Below are 12,141 nucleotides of genomic sequence, written 5' to 3' on the forward strand. Positions count from 1 at the left end.
ACGATCATGTGTTAATAATAGTTTTGTTGCGCCACCTTGAAAATGTATCGTGTGCCGGACGCAGTAAGCGCGCCAACGATCAGCGCTCTGCGTCCTCTCCGCACAACAGAATCCTGCTACGCTGAGAGTCCATATTGTAATACAGGCAGAAACTGGATCTTTCCCTGAAAGATATCTAGCCCCCATAACTCGATCCCTGCTCTTGGATGAAAAACTGGACATTTTGATTAATGTAGGAACCGGACGCCCCGGACAGAGTGTGAAAAGTGGACATGTCTGGGGGAAAGAGGACGTATGGTCCGCCTACAGTAGCACCAACCATAGATATGTACCAACTGTTTATACAGCGCCCCTATAGTGGTGCAATGCTGCAACTGCTGTTAAAATAACATCCATATAGCTGGGACAGAGTGAAATCAGGCTGGGGCGGCACAAAAATAGCTGGAGGCGGCTGCCATGCAAATTTGAACGCAGGAAAACCCCTGTCATCTACACAGGTTATCAACAAAAAAATAGTTAATTTAGGCGTTACTTGCTCTTGAAACACCGGGTTCCTGCGGGGTGTTAAAAAGTCTTCAAAGAATTGAATTTAGGAAATTGTAAATAATACCTTAAAAAGTCTTGAATTTTGACAACTGGGCTTAAAATGTGTGTAAAAATTCTCCGTACTGTATTTGTCAGCCACAATCATTTCTATTAGATAACATAGCATAAATAAAGAGTGGCGAAACCAATAATTGTGAATGCAGCGCAGCCCTGGGTCTAAATGCTCCGAACACGTGACGTATTCAGCTCCCGCGCTACAGTAGTGATGCTAAACGGTAAACAACACATACCACACAGACCTCCAGCAGAGGAGAAACCAGGAAAATGTCAGCAGACCACGAGAAAGGTTGACTGGTGCCTAGGGCTGGGTGTCAGAACTCTGGACCTCTTTGGGACTGAGTGGAAACATCTGGTAGGTACCGATATCAGAAAAAAGTGCTCAAATGTCCCGATGTGCCACCACGGGTCACATGACTGATCCCGAGTCACGTTATGAGTGGAGGAGACGCATCTCCTTTCAACACTTCTCTGCAGTTCATGGATGAAAATGCTAAAAAACTCAAACGTTTGGGTGCGTTTAGCTAAAGTAAGCAGCAGCTAAATGCAACACCAGCGAGAAGATTTGTGCAGCAAAAATTAGGAATAGCAGCAATAAAGCATCTCGTCGTGCAGGGCTGTTAGCATGAACCAATCTGCAGAGTGTGACCTTGAGGGTAAATGTCTTTTATAGAAGGAATCCAGCAGGTTGCATCGAGTCACTGACTAGTGTCAGAGTCTTTACAGCAATCCTCATACTAAGCAAGCATGCAGCGAGAGTGGAGAGGAAAACTTGCCTGAAAAACATTCTGTTTTCCAAACCCTGTCTCTCAGAGAGACTTGTCACTTAGAGGATGTTTCCTGATGATAAAACTTTGGTTGAATAGTGCTTGTTCCTGTCTCCAATGTGGCGACGCATCCATGAGCCTGTCTGAGGCAAAAGTCAAGAATCTCATATCCCTTTTGGCTCAGAAAGTGCCTATAGAGACATTTGATTACGCACAAGCAGGTGACCTGTTATATTAGGTCTTTATCATTTTTGTTTAGATTTTAAAAGATGACAATCTTTACATTTAGAATTGGCATACATATTAAAAAAGAATGCAGTAGAATAAAATTAATGTTTATTAAATATTCGTTCATTAATTTACAAGCACAGAGAGCTACATCAGATGGATGAAGAAGCCGCTTGCAGCCCCAGAGCCACGGGTTCATTAACAATGTGTACATGTACATTAACAAAATGAAATCTGTCAGGTAGGATTTAAACCAGCCTAGCGCTGTTCCTTTGATCCCTACAACATGTTCAAGTCTTTCTAAAAGAACATTGTGATCAACTGTGTCAAAGGCAGCACTGAGATCTAACAAGTCTAGAACAGACGCAAGATTCTTATCTGAGGCCATGAGAATATCATTTGTAACTCTCAATAATGCAGTTTCAGTGCTGTGATACTCTCTTAAACCAGACTGAAATTCCTCAAACAGATCATTAGTGTTTAAATGCTCACATACTTGGTTGGCCACTATTTTCTCCAGGACTTTGGATAAAAATGGAAGGTTAGATATTGGTCTATAATTCATTGGGTCATCTGGATCCAGAGAAGGCTTCTTAAGTAAAGGTTTGATTACAGCAACCTTAAAATCCTGTGGTACGTATCCATTTACTAAGGGTAGATTGATTATATCTAGAATGGGGGCAGTAACCAAAGGAAATGCTTCTTTAAATAATTTGGTTGGGATTGGATCTAAAATTAGGGTGACCATATTTCCATTTCCAAAGAAGAGGACAGGAGATCTGTACCTACCGATGACGTTACACTAGGGCTGGGCGATATGGCCTAAAACCAATATCACGATATATTGAGGACTTCACCTTGATAACGATAAATGGACGATAACTACAGGTATGTGCAGACAAAAGTTGTCCACTAGATGGGGCTGTCACATGAATCACTTAGTCACATTTTCTCAAGGTGGTACGGCTTCTTAAAGGGAGACGAACGTTGCCAACCTATACACATCTTTCATTTTTTATTATCAAATTTATTGACATGGGAAAAATTCTCGATAAGAGTCAAAAGTTTCGATAATGATACATTTTCGATTTATTGCCCAGCCTTAGATCACACTATGGCAAAACCACACAAACCAAAATGGGACCCATTTCAATTCAAAGATACTTTGTTAATCCGAGAGGGAAATCAGAGTTTCAGTACACACAATTCTGAGATCAGACATACATAGACATAGACACATAACAAGAATTGGTGACTGGTCATTCGCACCCCGAGTCGAGCTACCTTAATAGAGATCAGAGGGTTTATATGAGGATTGAGTCAGGTGGAGGAAAAAATGGCACTTCAGAGTTACCCTCCACAGGCAGGGCAGCTTTGCTATGCAAAAACCACCTCAGACAGAAATGCAACAGACTTCTGACATCACACAACATGTGTCCACTAGGTGGGGAGGTTGGTTGGTCTCTTTAAAGTTCTGAAGAGCAGAATGGCTGTTTTCATGTCTGGCCCGATCCCCACCGTTTATCGTGGATATGGACATTTTAGCCGTCTGTTCTCTCTCCACTCCTGGCTTTAGTTTGCTTGCAGGTCTTTTTGGTTTCATTGATAATTTTAACCTGTTTTGGAACTGTTTCTCCTTTTTCAGGCGAGATGTTATTCACCCTAACCAACATGCTAACCACTAACATCCTGTATGCTGTGCAGTTCCATAGATATAGATCTATGGTGGATTCCCTTTCACAGACATGATGGTTTACATCCCAGCCGTCGCTGACGTCGTTAGGTACGTTTTAGGGGGGCTGAAGCCCCCCTAAAATAATCACAAGCCCCCCTATAATTTTTTTTTCAGTTAACTTTTTTTTATTTGTTCACATCTACATGCTCAACACAATCACGACACGTGTAGTTGGTACATGAGTTTTTTTAGTCTGAAACAGAAATAATAATTAATGAATATAGAACTACACCGTCGCACACAGGAAGTATCAAGAAAGGACTTCCTCCCCTTAAGCCCGGCAGCTTTGTTGACAAGTCAGGGGCAGGGGCGATACAGCAAAACCTATATATTGAGGAGCAAACCCTGCTCAGCGCTCATGTAAGTCACTCAACATCACATTAGGGTAAGACAGCAACAGCAGCACACCGTTAACATTTCAAGGATATAGTTCAGACTTCAGAAAATGCTACCGCACCGACATGCTAACGCTAACTCCGCTAGCATGTTTATATGCCGCAAACCATAATGAAAAGCTTTGATGTCAAGTAAAATGGTCAGAAAACTCCCCTGAAGTGACATGATTAACGAGCCAGCCACTTCATTGAGTGACTTAGTGCCACCAACTTGAGCGTACAGTAATGAGTCTGCACAAACAGAACCTGCTCTGCGCTTGTGTGCAGGAGCTGCAGCCCTCTCTGTGGGCACAACTCTGTCTCTGCGTATGCAAATCTCTCCCTTCTTTCAACAAGTAGCCTCTCCAACAGTCAATCACAGACAGCTCTGTTTTATCCAATCAAAGCATGTCCAGGAAACACTGCTTTACAGAAAAACACCCATTTAACAGCTTATTGAACTGCTTTCTGCTGCTGGTTAGCTACCAGTTACCATCCACTGCCTGCAAAATACTTTGTTGTAATTCATGTGTCATGATTAGGGTGACCATATTTGACTTCCAGAAAAGACACATTGCCCATTCCTAAAACAGTTAAATTGCACTCTTTTCAGTTAAAGAGGACTTTAATTTCAACATATAAAGTGTTTCTTCTCTGTTTGGTCAGACATAAATGATCCCTTGATGTGTAAAAGGAAGTGAACAGTGGAAATGTCCCAGGAAAAGAGGGGGGTTAATCAACCTAATTAAATATAATTATATAAAGTCCTCTTTATCTGAAAAAAAGTGCAATTTTCCTGGCAGTATTTCCTGGACATGCTTTGATTGCATAATGGAGAGCTGTCTGATTGGCTGACGGAGAGGCTACATTGCTTTGTAAATTGCAATTTGAGCAACAACAGGGAGATTTGTGCAGGCAGAGACGGAGTTCAGCATGCAGAGAGAGGGCTGCATACGACTGCAGAGCAGGTTGTGCTCTTGCAGATTTAGCACTGCACGCTCCAGTTGGTGGCACAAAAATCACTCCACACTAAAAACCTGAATCAGAACATGGCCGAATGTGTATATTATTGACCATTTTTCTATATTATATATATTTTCTATAATATATATATTATAGGTACATATATGTATCTATAATATAGTAAACAGCCAGTTTTATATATGTCACATATATTATATATAAAAGCTATATCAAAACATATATTAAAACCTATATGTTTATATGACTTCTTTCCATGTGGGTTGTCACTTGCTTAATATTTGCTATGTTTACCTATGGTAAAGAAAGGAGATATTGTACTCATCTAACTTTAACATAAATTTTGGCTGCTCGATGTGACGTTATGGAAAATGCCATCATCATGAGCAACAAAACATAGGCTATATTAGGCTAACAGTTGTCCATATTCTGTCCCATTTATCCACTAATGGCTGTTTCAATTATTGTGAGTGAAAACTAAATGGCATAGTAGCATTTGTTTTGGCATTAGAAATTGAAAATGTTTTTCAATTTGTTGGCCAGATGGATATACGAAGATTTTTTTAAGAGAGTGAGTGAGGAACAGGAGAGAGACCAGGTGGTTGATGCTGAGGAGATCTGCATGGTCAAGGTCAGTGATCTACAGCGAAAACAGGGGCGAGCGCACCGTTATGAGCATTTACCTGAGCACAAAGTTCCCAAGCAAAATTGAACAGTTTTCTATTTAGGAGTGAACAGGTAAGAGACCTTGATAAAAAAAAAAAAAAAAAACTAATTATCATCTGACCTGCAACCTTATGTCAAGTTGTATCTGTATAGTTGACTTTCTGTATTATAAGTTCTACTGCTTGCTGGATATTTTTATATATACTGTTATTTTGTCTTGTAATAGTTAATTACATACTCCTTTATTCCATATCATAGCAGTGTTATTCATATATTAAAACTGTCGACTGCACACTCATTTGGCAGAATAAAAGTTTGAAAATTATTCATTTGTTCTTTATTGTCACATTTCAGTAACATTTATAATTAAACAAGTTGTAATTAAACAAATTAAATAAATGACTACAACATTTCCCCCTGTTAAGTGCAGTAGACTGAAATGAATAGCTTTATTTGGAAATATAACATATCTAATTTTTAATGGACTTGCATAAAATCTTTCTTCAACATAGACCCCACTAATTAACTGATTAAGTGTTATTTTTTTATAAATAGAAGAGAGAAAATGCACAAAGGTAGGAAAAGAAAAGAAAGTGTTTTGTTAAAAGTTCTTCAGATAATGAATTAATTGACAAAGTTTTTGCAGGGTGTGACAAAAAACGTTCAAGGTCAAGCTCCTGGGGCTAAGCCCCCCCCCCCCCCCCCCATATCTCAATCCTAGTGACGTTCATGCCAGCCGTCTTCACCTTCTTCGGCCATCGCTCACACCTCCTCTACAAATAACATCACCCCTACAGTCCTCCCACGATGCAACAGTCATCTGTGTGTCTTCCAAAGATCACAATCCCCAAAATGTTGTCTTCTGCTGACAAATCCCAAAGTCTTCTTATTCCAGTTCATTTATCAACCAGCAAAGACATAAACTGTATTCGTGGCCGGAGAACCCCGAACACCAGATGTTTACGACCCATCCCTCTCTAACAGGTTTAGAAGACAGATGTTCTCTAGGATCCAGTTCAGTGTTCTCTGTTAAACGCCCGCTCCATCTCAAACAAACCGTTTATTTTAAATGAGCTGTTCACCAGAGAAAAGTTGGACTATTCATTTCTTACTGAGACGTGGCAGCAAGATGGACACTTTGTACACTTTAATGAAATATGTCCACCAAATAACTCTGTGTTTACCTCACCACACCCGTCACGTCGTGGTTGAGGTCTTTAAGGACAAACATGTCTGTAATCTGGTGAAAAATGGCCCCTTTAAAACTTTTGAACATCAGGTCATCAAAGTAGGGTTACAAAATGTATTTTACTGTGCTGTAATCTACCGACCTCCCGGTCCAGCTGGCCCTTTTCTCTCTGAATTTGCAGAATTTCTATCAATGATCAAACTAGGAAAAGATTTAATTCTTGGTTACTTTAACTTACACTTTAATGATCCCACTTGTAGCAAAGCAGTGGAGTTCATATCTATTATTAACTTAGAGCAGCACGATTCAGGCCCCACACTCAAAATGGGACACACTCTAGACCTTGTATTTTGTTTGGGACTGAACATCAGCCATGTGCATGTTAACCAGGTTCGTGTGAGTGACCATGGCTGCATTGTGTTAATGTCCAATCTAACACTGATCCTGTCCCTCAAACAGAAATCAGAGAGGCACATCATCAGTCAGTCAGCAGTGGATGGATATTCTAGATTATTAGACAGCAGCTCAGTTCAGGGTGACGATCCAAGTTTATTCATCCAATCATTGAACAAGCAATGCTGCAGTGTCTTAGACACAGTGGCTCCCGTTAAGCAGATTGTTTTATTTAACAGCAGGAAAAGTCCTTGGATTAATCAAAACATTTACAGTCTCAGAAGGACGTGCCGCAGAGCCGATAGATGTTGGAAGTCAACTAGATTAGAAAGTCACAGGCTGCACTTTAAACAACTGATAACCTCTCTGAATGAGATGGTGAAAAATTCCAGGGACACTTACTTTGCTCAGCTGATTGCTGTAAACAAAAATGGCTCTAAAGTCCTGTTTGACACCATAAAGCAGATTGTTTCACGTCACGCCCCTCTTATGCCAATTTACTCAAGGTCTGACTGTAACAACTTTCTAGCATTCTTTGAGAATAAAGTCAGAAATATCAGCCCCATCTACTTCCTACCCCCCTCCCCAATCCACCCACCTTCCTCCCAATCATGGTCTGTCTTTACTCCAGTAGATTTCCAGAACATGTGCCTCATTTAGAAACACATAAGACCAACCTCATGCCCTGCTGATATTATCTCTTCCACCGTGTTTAAGATGTTTGACCAAATTGGCCCATGCATTTTAGATTTTATTCATTTATCCCTACAATCTGGCTCTGTACCATCTGTTTTCAGACATGCAGTTATTGAACCTATCCTTAAAAACAAGCCTAGACTCATCTCAGCCTAAAAACTACAGACCCATTTCTAAATGACCCTTTATCTCTAAAATATTGGAAAAGGTTGTGGCAGATCAGCTGATTACTTTTCTGGAACTACACAACAGTTTTGATAAATTCCAGTCTGGTTTTGGTGAAACGCATTCAACAGAAACAGCTTTGCTTAAAGTGGTGATGGCTGCAGACAACGGGGAACTCACGGTGTTAGTATTGTTAGATCTGCAGCTTCTGACCCTGTTGATCACAGCACCTTAATTAACAGACTTGGTGCCTCGGTGGGGATCTCTGGAACTGTTCTAGACTGGTTTAGATCGTACCTTTCTAACATAAGTTACAGTGTCTGTATAAACCACATCATGTCAGATTGTACGGACCTCATTTATCAAACATTGCATAGAATCCTTACTAAAACCGTACTTAAGCTCAGCAAAAACATGTACTTACGCCAAGTAGGTTTGTGATCTATCAAACATGGAGTACGCACAGCTGCACGCAATCTCCGCTTCATAAATCGGAAACTATCTAGAAAGGTTCTCAGCTGCTTTTTAGTCACATCCCGCCCTCACCACGCCCACTTACTGCGATAAATAGTCAATGCAAGGTGCCTTGTGGATCTCATGCATATACATAAGCCGGCTGTTGCAGCGCTCCGCCAATGGCGATGGCGACCATAGATCAAGGCAGATCAAGGAAGCGCAATTTCACAGAAGCAGAAGTTGAGGTACTTGTGGGTGAGGTGGAGAAATGAAAAGAAGTGCTTTTGCAAAACAAATAAGAGAAAATCCACAGAGTGGCACAGCGTTGCTGAAGCTGTCAATGTTGTGAATTCTTCAGAGAGATCTGTGCTGGATATAAAACAAATGGTCTAATCGGGATTCGATCCAGAGACTCCCGAGTAAAAGTCACACGTGCTAACCAGTCAGCCAAACGAAGATCTCCCTTGACCAAGTAGCCAGGGTGCATGATCAGTCGGGTCACAGTGACAGGACGCTCACACTGTCACAGACGCATGACATTCTGTCTCAATCTGTCCCCCTGCTGATATTCTGCATTCCGTATTCTGTGCTTCAGGCTCTGTGTGTGTGTGTGTCTGCGTGTGGGGGGTCTTGTTCTGTGAGAAAATGAAGCAGTACAAGTTATAATGCTGCAGGATTTCATAATGTTATCCTTCTCGGCAGCAGCACTGCAGGTGCTCTCCATGTCCAACATGTGCGTAAGCCAGTTCCTTAGTCAACTTAAAGTTGTGCACATTTTTCTGCCAAGATTTCTTTCATAAATCCCAAAGTTTGCGTGGAAAGTTGCTTACGCAGTTTTCTGACCCCATTTTGTAAGTAAGCAAGCTTGATAAATGAGGCCCCTGGACTGTGGGGTACCCCAAGGCTCTGTTTTGGGTCCACTGTTTTTTTCAACTGTACATACACCCTCTGGTTACCCGTTAGCTTTAGAGTTCATTTTAGAGTCCTGACTAGAACTTTCAGGGCTCTACATGGTCAAGCTCCTCCTTATATTACTGAACTGTTAAAGCCTTATGCTCCAACCCGAGCCCTCAGGTCCACCCACCAGAACCTTTTACAAGTTCCAAAGACCAGATATAAAAGTCGAGGTTATCGCTCCTTTCAGGATGTTGCACCCCGACTCTGGAATGATCTTCCTTTATCCTTACGTAGGATTGATAGTCTGGACACTTTTAAAAATCAGCTGAAGACCCTTTTATTTAAAGCTGCTTTTACCTAAAAGTTTTATTTTCTTATTTTTAATGATATTTTAAGACTTTGTTTTTATCATTTTGATTTTATGACGTTAGTATTTGTTTTGTTGGGATCTACGTGAAGCACTTTGTGGTTTTCTGTCTGTGATGAGTGTATAAATAAAATTCACTCACTTATTTTAACAGGGAGTCGAACCAGAAGGCTTCCCTTTGCTGCTTCAGTCTCTGAAAACCGACTCTCCTGTTCCAAACGTCCACAGCAGCCCCGAACAGAAGCTTTATGAGGGTACATCTTCCTCCTCAGCACCACAGCTGTGGGTTTTCTTTATAAAGATGTGATGATGATGCGTCTGCCCTCAGGTCTGATGGAGCGTTCGCTCGGCGTCAACACGTTCCAGCTGGCAAAGAAACTGGTGGATAAGGTTCTGTCTGTCAGGTACGGCAACAAGTGTTTGTTTATTACGTTTAAATGTGGGAAACAGGGCGAGGAACTTTTCTTTAATCACTGACATCGCTCTAATACCTGCTCCAAAGCAAGCTTGGTTCTGACCAGCTGCTATCTGAACATCATCCGTTATCCGGTTCCCAGTGAGGATCACTCCCTGGTGGCCATGTTGAGGTTCCAGGAGTTTGAACGCTCCACAGTCGACGCAGAAGGAGCCATGGGACTGGCGGCCATATTGGCTGGAAATCTACCAGAGCTAAGAGGGAAAAAGTGAGTCGCCTCATATTTAAAGTAAAATAAATGTTTTTATTCAGAACTTTTTTTAAATAAAGTTATTCACAAATACACATATATGAGCTTTGGTAACAGTTACAATGTGAATCTTATATCTAGAAGAGTGCTTAGCAGGAAAGATAGAATGGAAAAGAAGAACATAGAAAAATAAAATAATAATAATAATTACAAAAAATAAAATAATTATAATGGTAGATCATAATAGGGGTATTAGTATTCAAATGCAAACATTAAAAAGTTTACATATTTCAATAGTTTTAAGAGCCTTCTCGTCGTCTTCCTCCGCTTATCCGGGTCGCGGGGGCAGCATCCCAACTAGGGAGCTCCAGACCGTCCTCTCCCCGGCCTTCTCCACCAGCTCCTCCGGCAGGACCCCAAGGCGTTCCCAGACCAGATTGGAGATGTAACCTCTCCAACGTGTCCTGGGTCGACCCGGGGGCTTCCTGCCGGCAGGACATGCCCGAAACACCACCCCGGGGAGGCGTCCAGGAAACATCCTGACCAGATGCCCAAACCACCTCAACTAGCTCCTTTCGATCCGGAGGAGCAGCGGTTCTACTCCGAGTCCCTCCCGAATGTCCGAGCTCCTCACCCTATCTCTAAGGCTAAGCCCGGCCACCCTACGGAGGACACTCATTTCGGCCGCTTGTATCCGCGATCTCGTTCTTTCAGTAATTACCCAAAGCTCATGACCATAGGTGAGGATTGGGACGTAGATCGACTGGTAAATCGAGAGCCTGGCTTTCTGGCTCAGCTCCCTCTTCACCACAACAGATTGGCTCAGCGTCCGCTTCACTGCAGATGCTGAACCAATCCGCCTGTCGATCTCCGATCCCTCCTACCTTCACTCGTGAACAAGACCCCGAGATACTTAAACTCCTCCACTTGAGGTAGGACCTCTCCCCCGACCCGGAGTTGGCAAGCCACCCTATTCCGGTCGAGAACCATGGTCTCAGATTTGGAGGTGCTGATCCTCATCCCAGCCGCTTCACACTCAGCCGCGAACCTAGCCAGCAAGAGCTGAAGGTCAGAGCTGGATGAAGCTAGGAGGACCACATCATCTGCAAAAAGCAGAGACGAGATTCTCCTGCCACCAAACTCGACACACTCCACACCACGGCTGTGCCTAGAAATTCTGTCCATAAAGGTAATGAACAGAACCCGTGACAAAGGGCAGCCCTGGCGGAGTCCAACCCTCACCGGGAACAGGTCAGACTTACTACCGGCTATGCGGACCAAACTCACGCTCCTCTGGTAAAGGGACTGAATAGCCCTTAACAGAAAGCCACCCACCCCATACTCCTGGAGCGTCCCGTCCCCCACAGTGTGCCCCTGGGGACATGGTCATAAGCCTTCTCCAAATCCACAAAACCCATGTGGATTGGTTGGGCATACTCCCATGCCCCCTCCATCACCCTTGCAAGGGTATAGAGCTGGTCCACAGTTCCACGGCCAGGAGGAAAACCACATTGCTCCTCCTCAATCTGAGATTCAACTATCGATCGGACCCTCCTCTCCAGTACCTTGGAGTAGACCTTTCCAGGGAGGCTGAGGAGTGTGATCCCCCTATAGTTGGAACACACCCTCAGGTCACCCTTCTTAAAGATGGGGACCACCACCCCGATCTGCCACTCCACAGGAACTGCCCCCGATGACCACGCAATGTTGCAGAGACGTGTCAACCATGACAGCCCTACAACATCCATAGCCTTGAGGTACCCAGGACGAACCTCATCCGCCCCCGGAGCTCCGCCTCTGTCTAATTGTTTGATTACCTCAGCAACTTCTGCCCCCGAGATTGGACAGTCCATCCCCAGGTCTCCCGGCTCTGGTTCCTCCTCGGAATGCGCATAGGTGGGATTGAGAAGCTCCTCAAAGTATTCCTTCCACTGTCCGAGTATAGCCCCAGTTGACGTC

General features: G+C 42.9%; 1 protein-coding gene across 3 annotated transcripts in view; it reads left to right on the plus strand.

Annotated features, from left to right (window-relative positions):
• Positions 1-12,141, plus strand: part of LOC107372447 (L-threonine ammonia-lyase) — a 73,254-nt gene that overhangs the window by 55,453 nt on the left and 5,660 nt on the right. For all 3 annotated transcript variants that reach the window (XM_054734237.2, XM_015940692.3, XM_054734238.2), the window contains exons 6-8: positions 9,672-9,771; positions 9,846-9,921; positions 10,075-10,200. In XM_054734237.2, coding sequence (XP_054590212.2) covers positions 9,672-9,771; positions 9,846-9,921; positions 10,075-10,200 — 302 coding nt within the window. The remainder of the gene's footprint in view (positions 1-9,671; positions 9,772-9,845; positions 9,922-10,074; positions 10,201-12,141) is intronic.

The sequence above is a fragment of the Nothobranchius furzeri genome, unplaced genomic scaffold (assembly GCF_043380555.1).
Source record: "Nothobranchius furzeri strain GRZ-AD unplaced genomic scaffold, NfurGRZ-RIMD1 Scf020, whole genome shotgun sequence".
NCBI classification, from domain to species: domain Eukaryota; kingdom Metazoa; phylum Chordata; class Actinopteri; order Cyprinodontiformes; family Nothobranchiidae; genus Nothobranchius; species Nothobranchius furzeri.